Source organism: Canis lupus, chromosome 4 (genome assembly GCF_048164855.1).
Source record: "Canis lupus baileyi chromosome 4, mCanLup2.hap1, whole genome shotgun sequence".
NCBI lineage: Eukaryota > Metazoa > Chordata > Mammalia > Carnivora > Canidae > Canis > Canis lupus.
This window is the reverse complement of record NC_132841.1, coordinates 8699238-8711686: the sequence shown is the minus strand read 5'-3', so window position 1 is coordinate 8711686 and position 12449 is coordinate 8699238. Positions and strand designations below refer to the sequence as shown.

The 12449-nt window shown below is 42.5% G+C and overlaps 1 protein-coding gene across 7 annotated transcripts in view; it reads left to right on the top strand.

Moving 5' to 3' along the window:
• The window catches only part of DISC1 (DISC1 scaffold protein), a 349132-nt gene that overhangs the window by 115236 nt on the left and 221447 nt on the right, over positions 1-12449 (top strand). For all 7 annotated transcript variants that reach the window (XR_012029320.1, XR_012029321.1, XM_072823068.1 and 4 more), the window contains exons 5-6: positions 2238-2367; positions 6109-6344. Coding sequence is in view for 5 of the 7 variants with exons in the window: in XM_072823068.1 (XP_072679169.1) it covers positions 2238-2367; positions 6109-6344 (366 nt within the window). In the remaining 2 variants the exon portion in view is untranslated. The remainder of the gene's footprint in view (positions 1-2237; positions 2368-6108; positions 6345-12449) is intronic.

Here is a 12449-nt window from a genome sequence, read left to right as displayed (position 1 = left end):
CAGAAGCTATAGACACCTACTTTGCCCTTGATCTTTTACATATGAAATGTGATTTATTTCAAACAGACATGTCTATTTTGTCCAAGGGCTATGACAATTGGCTATGTGAAACTATTTAAGTCAATAGTATGGCTACTTAATGTATATGGTAGAAAGCATTTCCACTATAGTATTAGAAATAACATATGCTCATTATAGAAAACTTAGAAAATAAAAAATTGGCCAAAAGAAATAATTCTATGACCCAGAGGTGAGAGCTGATAACATTTTGGTGGATGTTTTCCTATATTTTGTATACATTTTTTTACAATAGTTGTTTTGTATTCTACATATTATCATAATAGCTGACTGAAAAAAATAGCAATAGATAGAGATCATTTTCCAGTGGTTACATCTTCTTTGGTGACCTAATTTTAGTGGCTGCATAACCCTTCTTTGTGTAGCTGTGCCATGGCTTACTGCTTTGCTCCTCATTTGGGGACACAATTGTGTGTTTTCAGTTTGGGGCTACTAAAAAATGTGTTATTTTTATAGCTAACCTTTGTGCACATCTGTAATTATTTACATATGATGAATTCTTAGAAGTGGGAATATAGGATCCGAAGTTATGTTGTATTTTATGCTAAATTCCTTTTCCCTTCTCTCACCAAGCAATGATGGTCCCTGAAAACATTTGCCACTTAAGTGAAAAGTGATATTTTGTGGTGTTTGGATTTGCATTGAAAAGTGTTTTTGATGGTAAACATTTTCCTTAACTCTTTGTAATTCCTTTGGTTGGATTTTAATTTATTTTTTATTTTTTTAAAAGGATTTTATTTATTTATTCATGACAGACACAGAGAGAGAGAGAGAGAAACAGAGAGAGAGACAGGCTCCATGCAGGGAGCCCGACGTGGGACTCAATCCTGGCTCTCTGGGATCACACCCTGGGCCAAAGGTGGCGCTAAACCACTGGGCCACCGGGGCCGCCCCTTTGGTTGGATTTTTAAAAAGACTTATTCATTCATGTTAGAGAGAGAGAAAGAGAGAGAGAGAGACAGAGAGAGAGAAGGAGCATGAGCAGGGGGAGGGAGAGGGAGAATCCTTGAGCAGATTCCCTGCCAAGCAGGGAGCCTGATGTGGGGCTTGATCCCAGGACCCAGAGATCATGACTTGAGCTGAAACCAGGAGTCGGCCCCTGGCCACTTAACCGACTTAGCCACCTATGCACACCTGTTTGAATTTCTGATAGATGTGTTCGTCTTTATCTTCTTGGTTCGATAGGACTCTTGAAATTAGAAATATTTTTCCTTTTTATGGTACATGGCCAGTATTATTTTTCCCAACTTGTCATTCGCTTTTTTAGTTGGTGATGTTTTCCTAAACTTAGTTTCCCTGAATGGTTGACATAGGTTTGACATAAATTTTTGCTTGGGGTATATATTTTTTTTCTGTCCAACTGCATCGAGTTAGAAATTGAATACTTTAAGGATGAATTTGTCATCCGTTAAGGGTAAATGTCTTCAAGACCCCTGCAAAGCCTCAATCAAGCCTGTGCTGCATTTCCCCCAGCACTGCTTTGACCAAATGTGCCAGCTCCTGACAGAGCCAGATTTTAAGTGGTTTTTGACAGTCTTTTAGCAAGCCTTTTCTGAGAAGCTCTGACCCCAAGCATCTGTGGATCAGTCACAGCTCTTTTTAATCTCTGCAGCCACGACCGGCCCCTGGCATTTGGCTCTGTCTGAATGATCAAGCCAGCACTGTCCAATAAAATACAATGCAAACCATAGACATGATTTCAGATTATCCAGTAGCCACACTAAATAGATGCAAGAAGAAACAGGTGAAGTTAATTTTACAATATACTTAATGCAACCCAGTTCATCGAAAATATGATCATTCCAATATGTGATAAACACAAAAATTATAGAAATATTTTGCACTCTTTGTTTTCATTCGAAGTCTTTAAAATCTGGTGTGCATTGGACAGTGTCAGCACGTAGATAGTATATGTGATTAGGGGCCATAGGACGGGACAGGGCAGGCCTAAAAATAGCAGTTTGGCTTTGGGTAAAAGCAAAATCCCCAACAGAATGTAATTAAAACAGAAACTTACTTTAGGGACCTAGTTCCTCTGACCCGCCAAAGATGAGAACAGCTGGCGGCCACTTTGTGAAATTTCTTTCTCTGGACAGTTTTGTAGCTCCAAGGATTTCAGTTTCTTCACATCTGTATTAACATGCATATTGTACTTTAAGGGCCTGCAGTGATGACCCCCATACCACCCCCAGGATGGAGCCGAAGCTGTGGGAGCCCACTGCTCAGGACACCCTGCGTGTGTCCATCACCAGACGAGACTGGCTTCTTCAGGAGAAGCGGCAGCTGCAGGTGAGCAGGGGAAGGATGCTCAGAGAAATGAGAGCTTTGGCCAGCCACCCGTGAAGTCCAAAAGAGAGAGATGGGTGGAGTTGGCTGGAGGGCTGGTAGGAATCTCATTCCACAAAGAGGGGTTGAAAGCTCAGCGGTGTTTGTGCCCATTTTCAATATTCCTCATTACTTTTTGAATATGCTTTCCTTGTCTGCCAGGCCAATTTGTCACCTCTGATCATTTTGATCTTTATGAGGTTCTTTTGAAAGGCAGGAAGAAATGTGTTCTGTGAAAATCCTTCATGGAAAATTGTATTGAGTTGAAGTGTGAGGAGCAGTTGTCAGGGGGCAGAGTTGTAAGTGTGGGCTGGGCAAGGCTAGCGTGTCTGGGAAAAACCAGTAGATATCACATGAAAGTTCCAGATTGGCCCAGAGTGGTGGCCAGGAACCACTCAGGGGCCAGAAGTCTAGATGCAGCACAGAGTTAAGGCAGGAGGCTATCAGGTGCTCTGGAAGTGGACTCCCCCTGCCTGAGGCAGGGACCCTTGAAGTTGGGTCCATACCACCTGGAACCTACGGTCTCGAGACAGGAATGGAGGGTAACAGGGAGCATCTATGGAAGACAACGTGACTTCCAGGAAGAGTATGGGTCTTGAACACCTGAGTGCAAATCTTGGTTTAGGTTCTAAACAATGGAGTGAGTTTAGACTGTTTTATGGGCTTGGATGAGTTCTTGGACTGCCCTCCCATCCCTACCCCCTGGTTCAGAGTATTCTTATTACCTGAGCTTGCCCATCCAAGTCCCCATAACAGCAAGGTGGCAAAAGCCATCACAACTTGAAAATATTCTCCAGTAAACTGAATACGTCTATATTCAGTGAGTATCGTCCTAAAAGTTTGTGTTGTGATGTATGGGGTTCAGGAGCGAAGGGTCAAGAAAGAAATCTTGAGATGTCTTTGGTGCAAAAAGGTGGTTTTATTAAAGCATGGAGACAGGACCCATGGGCAGAAAGAGCCTCATTGGGTTTGAGGAGTGACTGATTATATGCTTTTAAGTTGGAAGGGGTTTGGGGAGAGTGTAAGTCTAAGAAATTTGGAAGCAAGGTTTCTAGGACCTGGAGGAGTCATTTACTGCTAGTAAATTCTTAGTCATGAAACCTTTCAGATGTATATCAGTGGGCCATATGTTTGGAGGATGATTAATAACATATATCTTTGTTGGGGGGTAGAGGTAAAGGAAGTTTCTGAAGGGATTTTTATATGTTAAAGAAGACTTACAGAATCCTGGAAGTCAAGCTAATGTCAGGCTGGGGTTGCTTTTTGCCTCTAGCAAAGTATTCACGTTGAGGCAGTTGAGTTCCTGGAGGAAGGTCACCCTGCTTGTCTCAAGTACTTGTCAGTGGACTGCAAAGGAAATTTGATTATTTTTCTTATATGTCTTTTGCTTTTGTTCTCCACATCACTTTGGGTAGCTGAAAATGTGAAATCTGGCTTTTGGTTTTGAACAATATTTAATATTTACAATATTAACAATATTTGAAAAATATTTACAATATTTTTCAGTAGCCTGCATAATTCCTTATGATGTCAGAATGTACAGAAAATAGTTTTAGACTGGGATACTTAGTGTTTGAGGAGAATGTTCTCAGCAGAACTCTGGGGGAACGTGAATATTCATTTATTCAGCAGGTGTTTGAATGCCTCTTATATTCCAGATACTGTTTGAAATGCTTAGGATTTCTGTGAAGTTGATGTTCTAGTAGAGGTGGGCATGGGGAGATAGATAAGAAATGGCAAACATAATTAATTCTCAAGTTACGTCCTTACTATGTTGTAGGATGGTAAGAGCTATAATGCATAAGCTAAGATCAACCCATTGTGCAGTGAGATGGAAGCCAAGGGAGCAGCCACATGAAGGCCTGCAGTGGGGATGTGCCTCACATGTTCAGAGGGCAGCCAGCAGGCCAGGGTAGGGGAGAATAGTAGAGGACAAAGTCAGGGAGAAACGTCTTGGAGGACCTTGCACACCTTTATAAGCACTCGGGCTTCTGTCTGACTGCAGTGTGGCCATTGGAAGGTTTTAAGCAAAGCAGCAACATAATCTGACCACGTTTTAAAGAATCACTTTGACTTCTGTGTTAAGAATTGGGTGCTGGACCACTGTGGAAAAGCACTGTGGGTCTTCACAACGTTAAAAATAGAATCATCATGCAATCAAGCAATTCCACTTCTGGCTATATATTCAAAAGAATTGAAATAAGGACCTCAAAGTGATGTTCAAAACAACATTTTTCACAACAGCCAAAAGTGGAAGCAACCCAAGTGTCCATCTACAGATGAATGGATAAGCCACATGTACTCCATCCACACAATGGAGTGCTATACAAACTTAAGAAGGAAGGAAATTCTGACACATGGTGCAACTTGGAAGAACCTTAAGGACATTATACTGAGTGAAATAAGCCGGTCACAAAGAAGGCAAATACTATGCTTCCACTTATATGAAGTTCCTAGGGATTCATAGAGACAGAAAGTAGAATGGCAGTTGCCAGGGGTTGGGGGAAGGATGGGGTAAATGGGGATCTGGAGTTTTGGTTTATAAGATGAAGAGGTCTTGGACGGGTGGTGCCAATGGTTGCACAGCAATATGAATGTACTTAATGCCATGGGACTGGCATTAAAAATGGTTAAGATGGTGAATTTCATGTTACATGCATTTTCCACAGTTACAAGGAAAGAAAACAATAGGATACGGGCAGAGGTGGAGGATGGGAGGTTAGTTGGGAAACAATGCCAATGATATTGTAACGATGGACCAATGGGAGACATATTATCTTCTTGGAGCATCTCAGGGGTGGATCTTCAGTCCCAACCAACGAAGTCTCTACCCTCAGCTCAAACTGGAAATGGGGTCAGGAGGTAGAAGTTTTAGGTGATCTGTACTTGGATTTGAGCGACCACAGATAAGAGATGGGGAGACACCCAGGATCAGAGCTCTGCTCTTATTAGCCAGAAACCAACGCATGGGACATGGGAGTGTGGTGATTGAAAGAGTCTCATTTTAAATTCAGAGTGCTAAGGCAGTGAGATGCTTATCTGCTCTAGCATCGTGCACACAATGGGCATTCACTCAATAACCTACTGTTTGTTTTATCCTTTGACCTCAAGATTGGATGATACTCTATAGATTCTTTGGATTTTGGTCTGCTATATTAGTGGAATTGAATTTATTTAATATTTTTATGAACTTTAGACTGTATAACACTATCTGCAGCATCCCATTGCTCCTTCAATCTTTTAGACTTAGCAAACTGTGATTTTTTAAATCTTTCTCTACATACTACATTTTCATGTTTGGGGACAGACCAACCAAGGATTGTTCCCTTTTCTTTTTCGGTCTGTGACCTGTGTTACCTGCTTAGTTCATACCTCAAACATACGACGTTTGCGACTCTATATTGTAGGTCTTCCGGCTCAAATGGAGTAAGTTATTAATATATTTGCTTGGTTCTTCCAAGTCAAATTCCTGGCTCACCCCCCATAATTATTGAATACTTGGGAGGGAATATCTTTCCTTACGCCAACTAATCAGAAATATAAAATTGGCGTGATTTTTCTACTTCAACAAACCTCCAAAAATCTGCCTGCCTTAGAAGGGGCTCTTGTACATATGGCCGACTCTCATTTAAAGGACTCTATCAGCAGAGCAGTTTGCCATGAGCAGGGTTAATTTATAAAATCTGGTTTCTCCATTCTCTACAGAAAGAAATCGAAGCTCTCCAAGCAAGAATGTCTGTGCTGGAAGCAAAAGATCAGCAGCTGAGAAGGGAAATAGAAGAGCAGGAGCAGCTTCTCCCATGGCAGGGCTATGACCTGACCACCCTAGTGGGCAGGCTGTCTCTGGGCGAGCTGCAGGAAGTCCGCAAGGCCTTGCATGACACCCTGGCCTTTGCCAACCAGATTCCCATCTGTGCAGAACCACCTGAAACCATAAGGAGGTATTGATTTCCTAATTGATTTGGAATCCCTCAACTCATTGACCAGTTTACAGGACTGATGTTACCTGCTGTCCCTCATACACAAATATTTTTCCAAGAAGGGCTCTAGTTTTTCAATAGAAGTGCTATTGTTATTTTGAGCAGGGAAAATTATTCATTGTATGGGGCAGTTCTGAATATTTGGAGACATTTTATATTCTGGCCACCCAATCTACCAAACGCCAGTATTCTTCTCCATTCTACTACGCACCCTCCCCATTTCCAGAGACCCCAAGGGCACCTTCTTTCTCTTTGAGATCTGTAGCAGCTCAGTTGGTTAGAGATTCTGATGCCAACCTTTGCTGAGGACGCTCATCTGGAGAGAGGTAAACTATATCTCTCACTGATGGAGGGGGTGAATCATTAAGAGGGGGCTACTCAATCATGACAGTATTTCTTTCAGGAAGAATGAATGGTTATTAATAATAGCTAGCATTTACTGAATGCTTACTCTTTGACAGGCACTGTGCTAAGCTTTAAAGGTTGCTTCTATTATTATATTTATTTTATAGATGAGGAAAAGAAAGTTCAAGAATGTTAGTAATTTGCCCACAGTCCTGATAAGAGGCAAAATTGATATTAAAATTCCTATTTGTTGCTTCTCAGCCTAGCTTCTTATCCACTTACGGAGTGAGAATCTTTCCCGTGGTCTATATTGTGGAATATCTACAAGATACACTTCTATGTCTTGTCCTTCGGAGATCATGGACTTATCTTGGTGAAAGAACTCAAGCGTATGCATTTTAGCTAAAAAGTTGAGTAGTGCCCAAATGAACATGCAGATGGGAAGTAAGGACTGTGGGTGTTGTGAGTATAGAGCAACGGGAGAGATTCACGTTCTGCTTAGTTATGCTGAAGGCACTACTTCATAGGACTTACCACCTGTAGTGGTTGAGAATGTGGATTCTGCCATTTGATTTTCTGGGGGCGAATCCTTACTCAACAATGTAACAGCTGGGAGCCACTTATTACTTGGGGAAGGGGATGATGATAATAGGGCTGTTACATGGATCAACTGTTAATACATATAAAGCTCTGGTAACAGTGCCTGGATGGTAGTATGCACTTTACTGTGCTTACTGCTTGTCACGTTTATAATGGGATTCCAGGCTTCTGAAGGCCTTCAAACTGTCTGTCCCAACGTGTCTTAGGCTATTGAGTGAATCCTGGTCTCCTGTTATCCACATAGCATATACTATCCAGCCAAGAAAAGCAAGCCACGGATGCTACTCTAGGGAGGTGCTTAGGACTTCCTCTCATTCTCCTTTCAGCCCTAATATTTCCCTTCAGAAATCTAACCTCATGGCTCATGCTCATGGAGGAGAAGAGATTTGGATTGTTGCCAAATTTCAGCCAGAGGAAACTGACCATTGAATATGACTTGTGCTCTCCAGCTGCATCTTTGTACGTGTCCCTATACTATTGCCTCCACCTCTGAGGATCTTTCCCACACAGGGATGCTTCCAGTGTTCTCCTGTGGAAGTCACTCTACATCCATATGTGTATACACGCACACACATATACACGTACAGAGGTATAGGTATAGATGATATATATATTATACTTTGTATATCATATGTCATATATGCACACATAACATGTACTGTATTATATACATGTATTATGTATAATATATAAGATGAAATATACATGTGAGTTTATAATTATGTTTACAAATACATATATTTATATTTGAGGCTTAAAATGATCCTTTTTTCATCCTACCATCCAGATGTGTCCTACTTATTTTTCCTTTTGCTTTTAACCACACAGAGATTTGTTATCCACCTCTCATCTTTCCCACAAGGTGATGACTTTTTGCCAGAAAAAGCTAGGGCATGCTTAACTTAGAATCCACTGCAGTGTTTAGCAAAGCCTCTGGGTTTTGAGTTGAATTCAAAGCATCCCTGCAGGTGTGCCCTGTCCTGTACAGAGATGCACAAGTTGTAGAGCAAGTGCTTTCTCACACACCAACTCACTGCGTTCAGAGCAGCCTGGGGTGGTAGGCGGGCTATTCTCCTTGTTCGCATTTTATGGATGAGGAAACAAAAACTCAGGAGCTTTTCCAGGTGAAGCAGCTACTAAGAGGCCTTCTCATATACATCCATAGCAGCCTTTGAGTCTGAGCTAATAGAAGATAGTTTCTTTCCAGAGATCCAAGGAAGTTCTTTCTCTTAGTCTAAAACAAGGATCTCCATTATATGGCAGGCTGATAGAGCGAGGCCCTTGAACTTGGATCCTATTATTTCTAATCTGTTATTCTGCCTTAGTTCTCAGTCTGGAATGTTTATCATGAGCAGAACACTGCCAGCACTGAGCAGAGTTTTATGTTGCTGGGGAGTGACCACCCTGGGACATATCATAATCTGGGTGACACTGTAACAGGGGGTGACCCTTGGCATCTCCTTTATTTACTTAGTGGTACAGTCAGGCACCTCCCTGCCTTAGGACAGTTTGGGGTGTGTAGGTACAGATCAGTTTCCTTTCTTCCGCACGAGGGAGGTGAGGCTTCATGCTGTTTCTGGTCATAAATATTAACTGGAAAAATCATTGTTATTTTGTGGGCTTTCCGTTTAAGAAGGAAGACACACTTTTTCCAAACTGATGGGCTGCAGCATGGACTCCCAGAAATAGAGTGTTTGAAAGAAGCAAATGTGGAGTCATATGGCTCGATAGATCACAGATTGCTTGGTCTAGTATTTTTAACTAATTATACACAATACTGTTTGACTTAGTTTTTCCTATGAGATACTGGTTTTCTTTTCGAAGATGTTGACTTGACGGGGGCTATCTCATAGGTGCCCCAGCCAGAAGACTGCATCTTATATGCACCTACAGCTTTGTTGACCAGTGTCTGTTGTTTATGAGAATAGTTTCTTCTTAGGCCAGACGGAGGAGAGATCCTGACAAATTGTGAAACAGGCAAATCTTGAAGTTTTATGAAGAGAGGTTGTAGAGATTGGTATTGTTACAAATATGTGGAGAAGCAGACCACTCAGCGTCACAATTATTATTATCATCACTGATAAAGAATTTTCATAGAGATGAGCTATAAACTCAGGGTGTTGTCTGGGGAGAAGCTGTTTCTGATTTACTCAACTGGGTAATGTGCAAGTTCAAAGGGAAGGATATGCTTCTTCACTGGATAAACTACACAGTCAGCTTGAAAAGGAACTTCCTAATAGCACTTGGCATTTCTGAGCAAATCACTGATGGAGACTCTCTGCTTGCATGGTGCCATCATTTCTGACCATAGCTTGTTGGGAATCATCTGGTGGATGTCAGAGAAAGGCTGGAAGGAGAAGGTTGTATGAGGGAAAGAGAGAGCCAGTGACTTTTTATTTGGACATTATAATAGAAACCAAAGCAGCAATTTGAATTTTCTAATGTGTGTGTTTTGGATCAATTATCTTTTAGCAGGGTGGAATGAGGAGCTGTCTTCTCAGAGATATCATAGCTGCCTTTTGATAGAGCCAACAGAAATGGTTTTCTTCCAATGACCAAGAGAATATTTTTTAATCCTCTGGGGAATCAGGAACTCCACAGTGTGGAAGCTGATAGAACAGGGATGTAGAAAGGACAGGGCCCACTGCAGATATTTGTTTGAATTTCTCTATCCTGGGATTCCAAACCCTCAGCCTTAAAACAAATTCCTTGTTTCCTCTTACAAATTTTCATTTAATGGGAGAGGTCTAGATGGATGGCTTTTATCCAGTGAGCTGGATTCTCCAACCATATTAACCAGTCCTTCTCATTCCATTCCATACTGACTCCACTCCAATAATCCGTAATAGGATTGGGTGTTGGTGGGGGCAGTGTGGGGAGAAGGATGGGGGGCAGAGAAGGAAGGATGTGACAAGTTCTGGGGCTTTTCTTGGGCCACATCCCTGTATGTGAGGTGTGAGTTCCCATCTGTTTATGTGGCATAATTTTTTTTTTAATGTGGCATAAATTGAGGAGGGTCGTGACTTGCAGCTCACGTCTCTCCAGTGCCATTGGCTCAGCTCTCCTAACCCTTTATTGGTCTGTGTGCCTTGCACACCACGGAAGAGCCAGGCAGTGACCCTGTCCAGCAGCATGTGGCCAACTGTGAAGTGAGATAGGAATAATCAGAGTAATGACAATAGAGATGCAGGCTGTGGATGATACTTCCTAACATTCTTTAGATACCTGTGTCTGGCTCGTATTAGCCTGTGGTTGAGGTCTTTATCCCTCAGCTCCTGGAATTTCTCATGCTTCATGTGAAATGTGCTCTGGCAGCTCATGGATGAATTATTTCTTGGGCATTTGGAAGAAACGTGTCACATCTTTTTACAAACCATTGGCACAAACTGTGAAGCCAACTGAATCCCTAGTTACAAGGGGCTGGCTGGACCTTGCTTGATATGTCTGGGACTTTGGTCAGCATGACTGGGTAGCATGGGGTGCTCCCTCCTCCCTACAGTGTACTGCTCAGGGCTCCCCAGTGAGGGTGATGAACTGTTCAGGAGCTCAAGCATCCCTGTCACAGGTATCTGTGAGCATCCCAAGCCAGTATCAGGGCTCCTTTCAAGACAGATTTATATGAAATAAGAAAATTCAGCAGTTCACAATTGACTGGGGAAAAAAAAATCAGTAGTCGCACTTTCCCCTCAGATCCATATCTTGTGAGAATGAGGAGGCACCGTGAGCACAGCAAGGCCTGGATCCAGCACGTCCAGGAGGAGTGTTCTGGATCCTCAGAGTGTATGCAGGGAGGCAGCTGTGTGTGTCCCTGTGCCCACGGCTGATGAACAGGTAGCCCAAAGCAGAGTGACATGGAGACTTCAGTACATCCCTCAGGACTGCCAGTCTTTCTCCATTTGTTGATTGTGTTCATTAGTTTCTCTTTCTGGTCTTTGTTTCTCTACCTTCTCTGTCTTGTCTTTTCACCTGGTAGCTCTTTCAGGAGCAGTGACTTTATGGGACTAATCCATCAGAAATCATCTGGCAGAGTAGCTCTGTGGTTGCTAGAACCAATGTATAGGAGATACTGACTTTTCTATCTTTGTTGTAAAGCATACACCTCTATTTCCTCAGGAATCGCTGAGGCAGACAGTATTTGCCCAGAAAGTCAATGGGTTGAGATGGTGGCAGAGGAACAAAGCAAGACTGGTGTATCCTTGGAGCAGGGGTAGGCAGTGGCCTCCGTGTTCAGGACCACTCTGCAGATGTGCCTCTCAAATCTCACATTTATCATAGCTTGCTTTCTTACTGAGATTTGTAATAATAATCACATATTAATTTTAACATTGCTATTGTTTACAAAATGCTAATTTTTGCTCATCATAACCCTATAAAGTATCCTAGACAGTATATTGGTTTTATGCCCATTTTGCAGATGAGGCTGCTGAGGACCCCAGTTCACATAGCAGCAGTGTTCCAATATCTTTGCTATGGGGGTGGGGGAAGTAGTTAACACTGACAACCCAGGAGAGACCAAGGTTTCAAATCCAGTGCCCAGGCAGACAATGGAAAGAAGTCCAGCTAGCCAAAGCATGGGTCTGTGGATCCAAGCAAAAGAGAATGGGTGTCATTCCAGTGATGGTTGTCTCTGTGCTCCACAGATCACCTGGTGTCATCTGAGAGGGATCAGAGCAAACAGGTCTCTACACACAGGCAGCCGACTGTTTTAGGTCAGAGAGGTCCGCTGGCCATTCCAAAGAAAGGAATGGAGGAAGAAGGAGGATGGCACTACTTCCAAGGCCCGGCGCTATGGGAACTGGAAGTCTGGTTCATAACATGAAGGTTTGAACCAGATGATGTTGGAGATTCCTTCTGGATCTAGAACACTTTGTACTTTCAGATTTTGTGAAATCAGTTAAAACACACAGTGCTTAAAAACACAGTAATTCTGTTCCCAGTAGCCCCCAGATGAGTTCCCCTGCCACGTTCGCTGGGCAGGACTTGACCATATGTGGGGCACCGTGTTCAAATTCTTTTCTCAGTGGGTTGGTGTTAATGACTAGCATGTCACCAGACACAGGCCAGAACTGAAGCCTGCGCTGTAGCTACTGTTCAGCGTTTGGAATGCAACTCACTACTGTA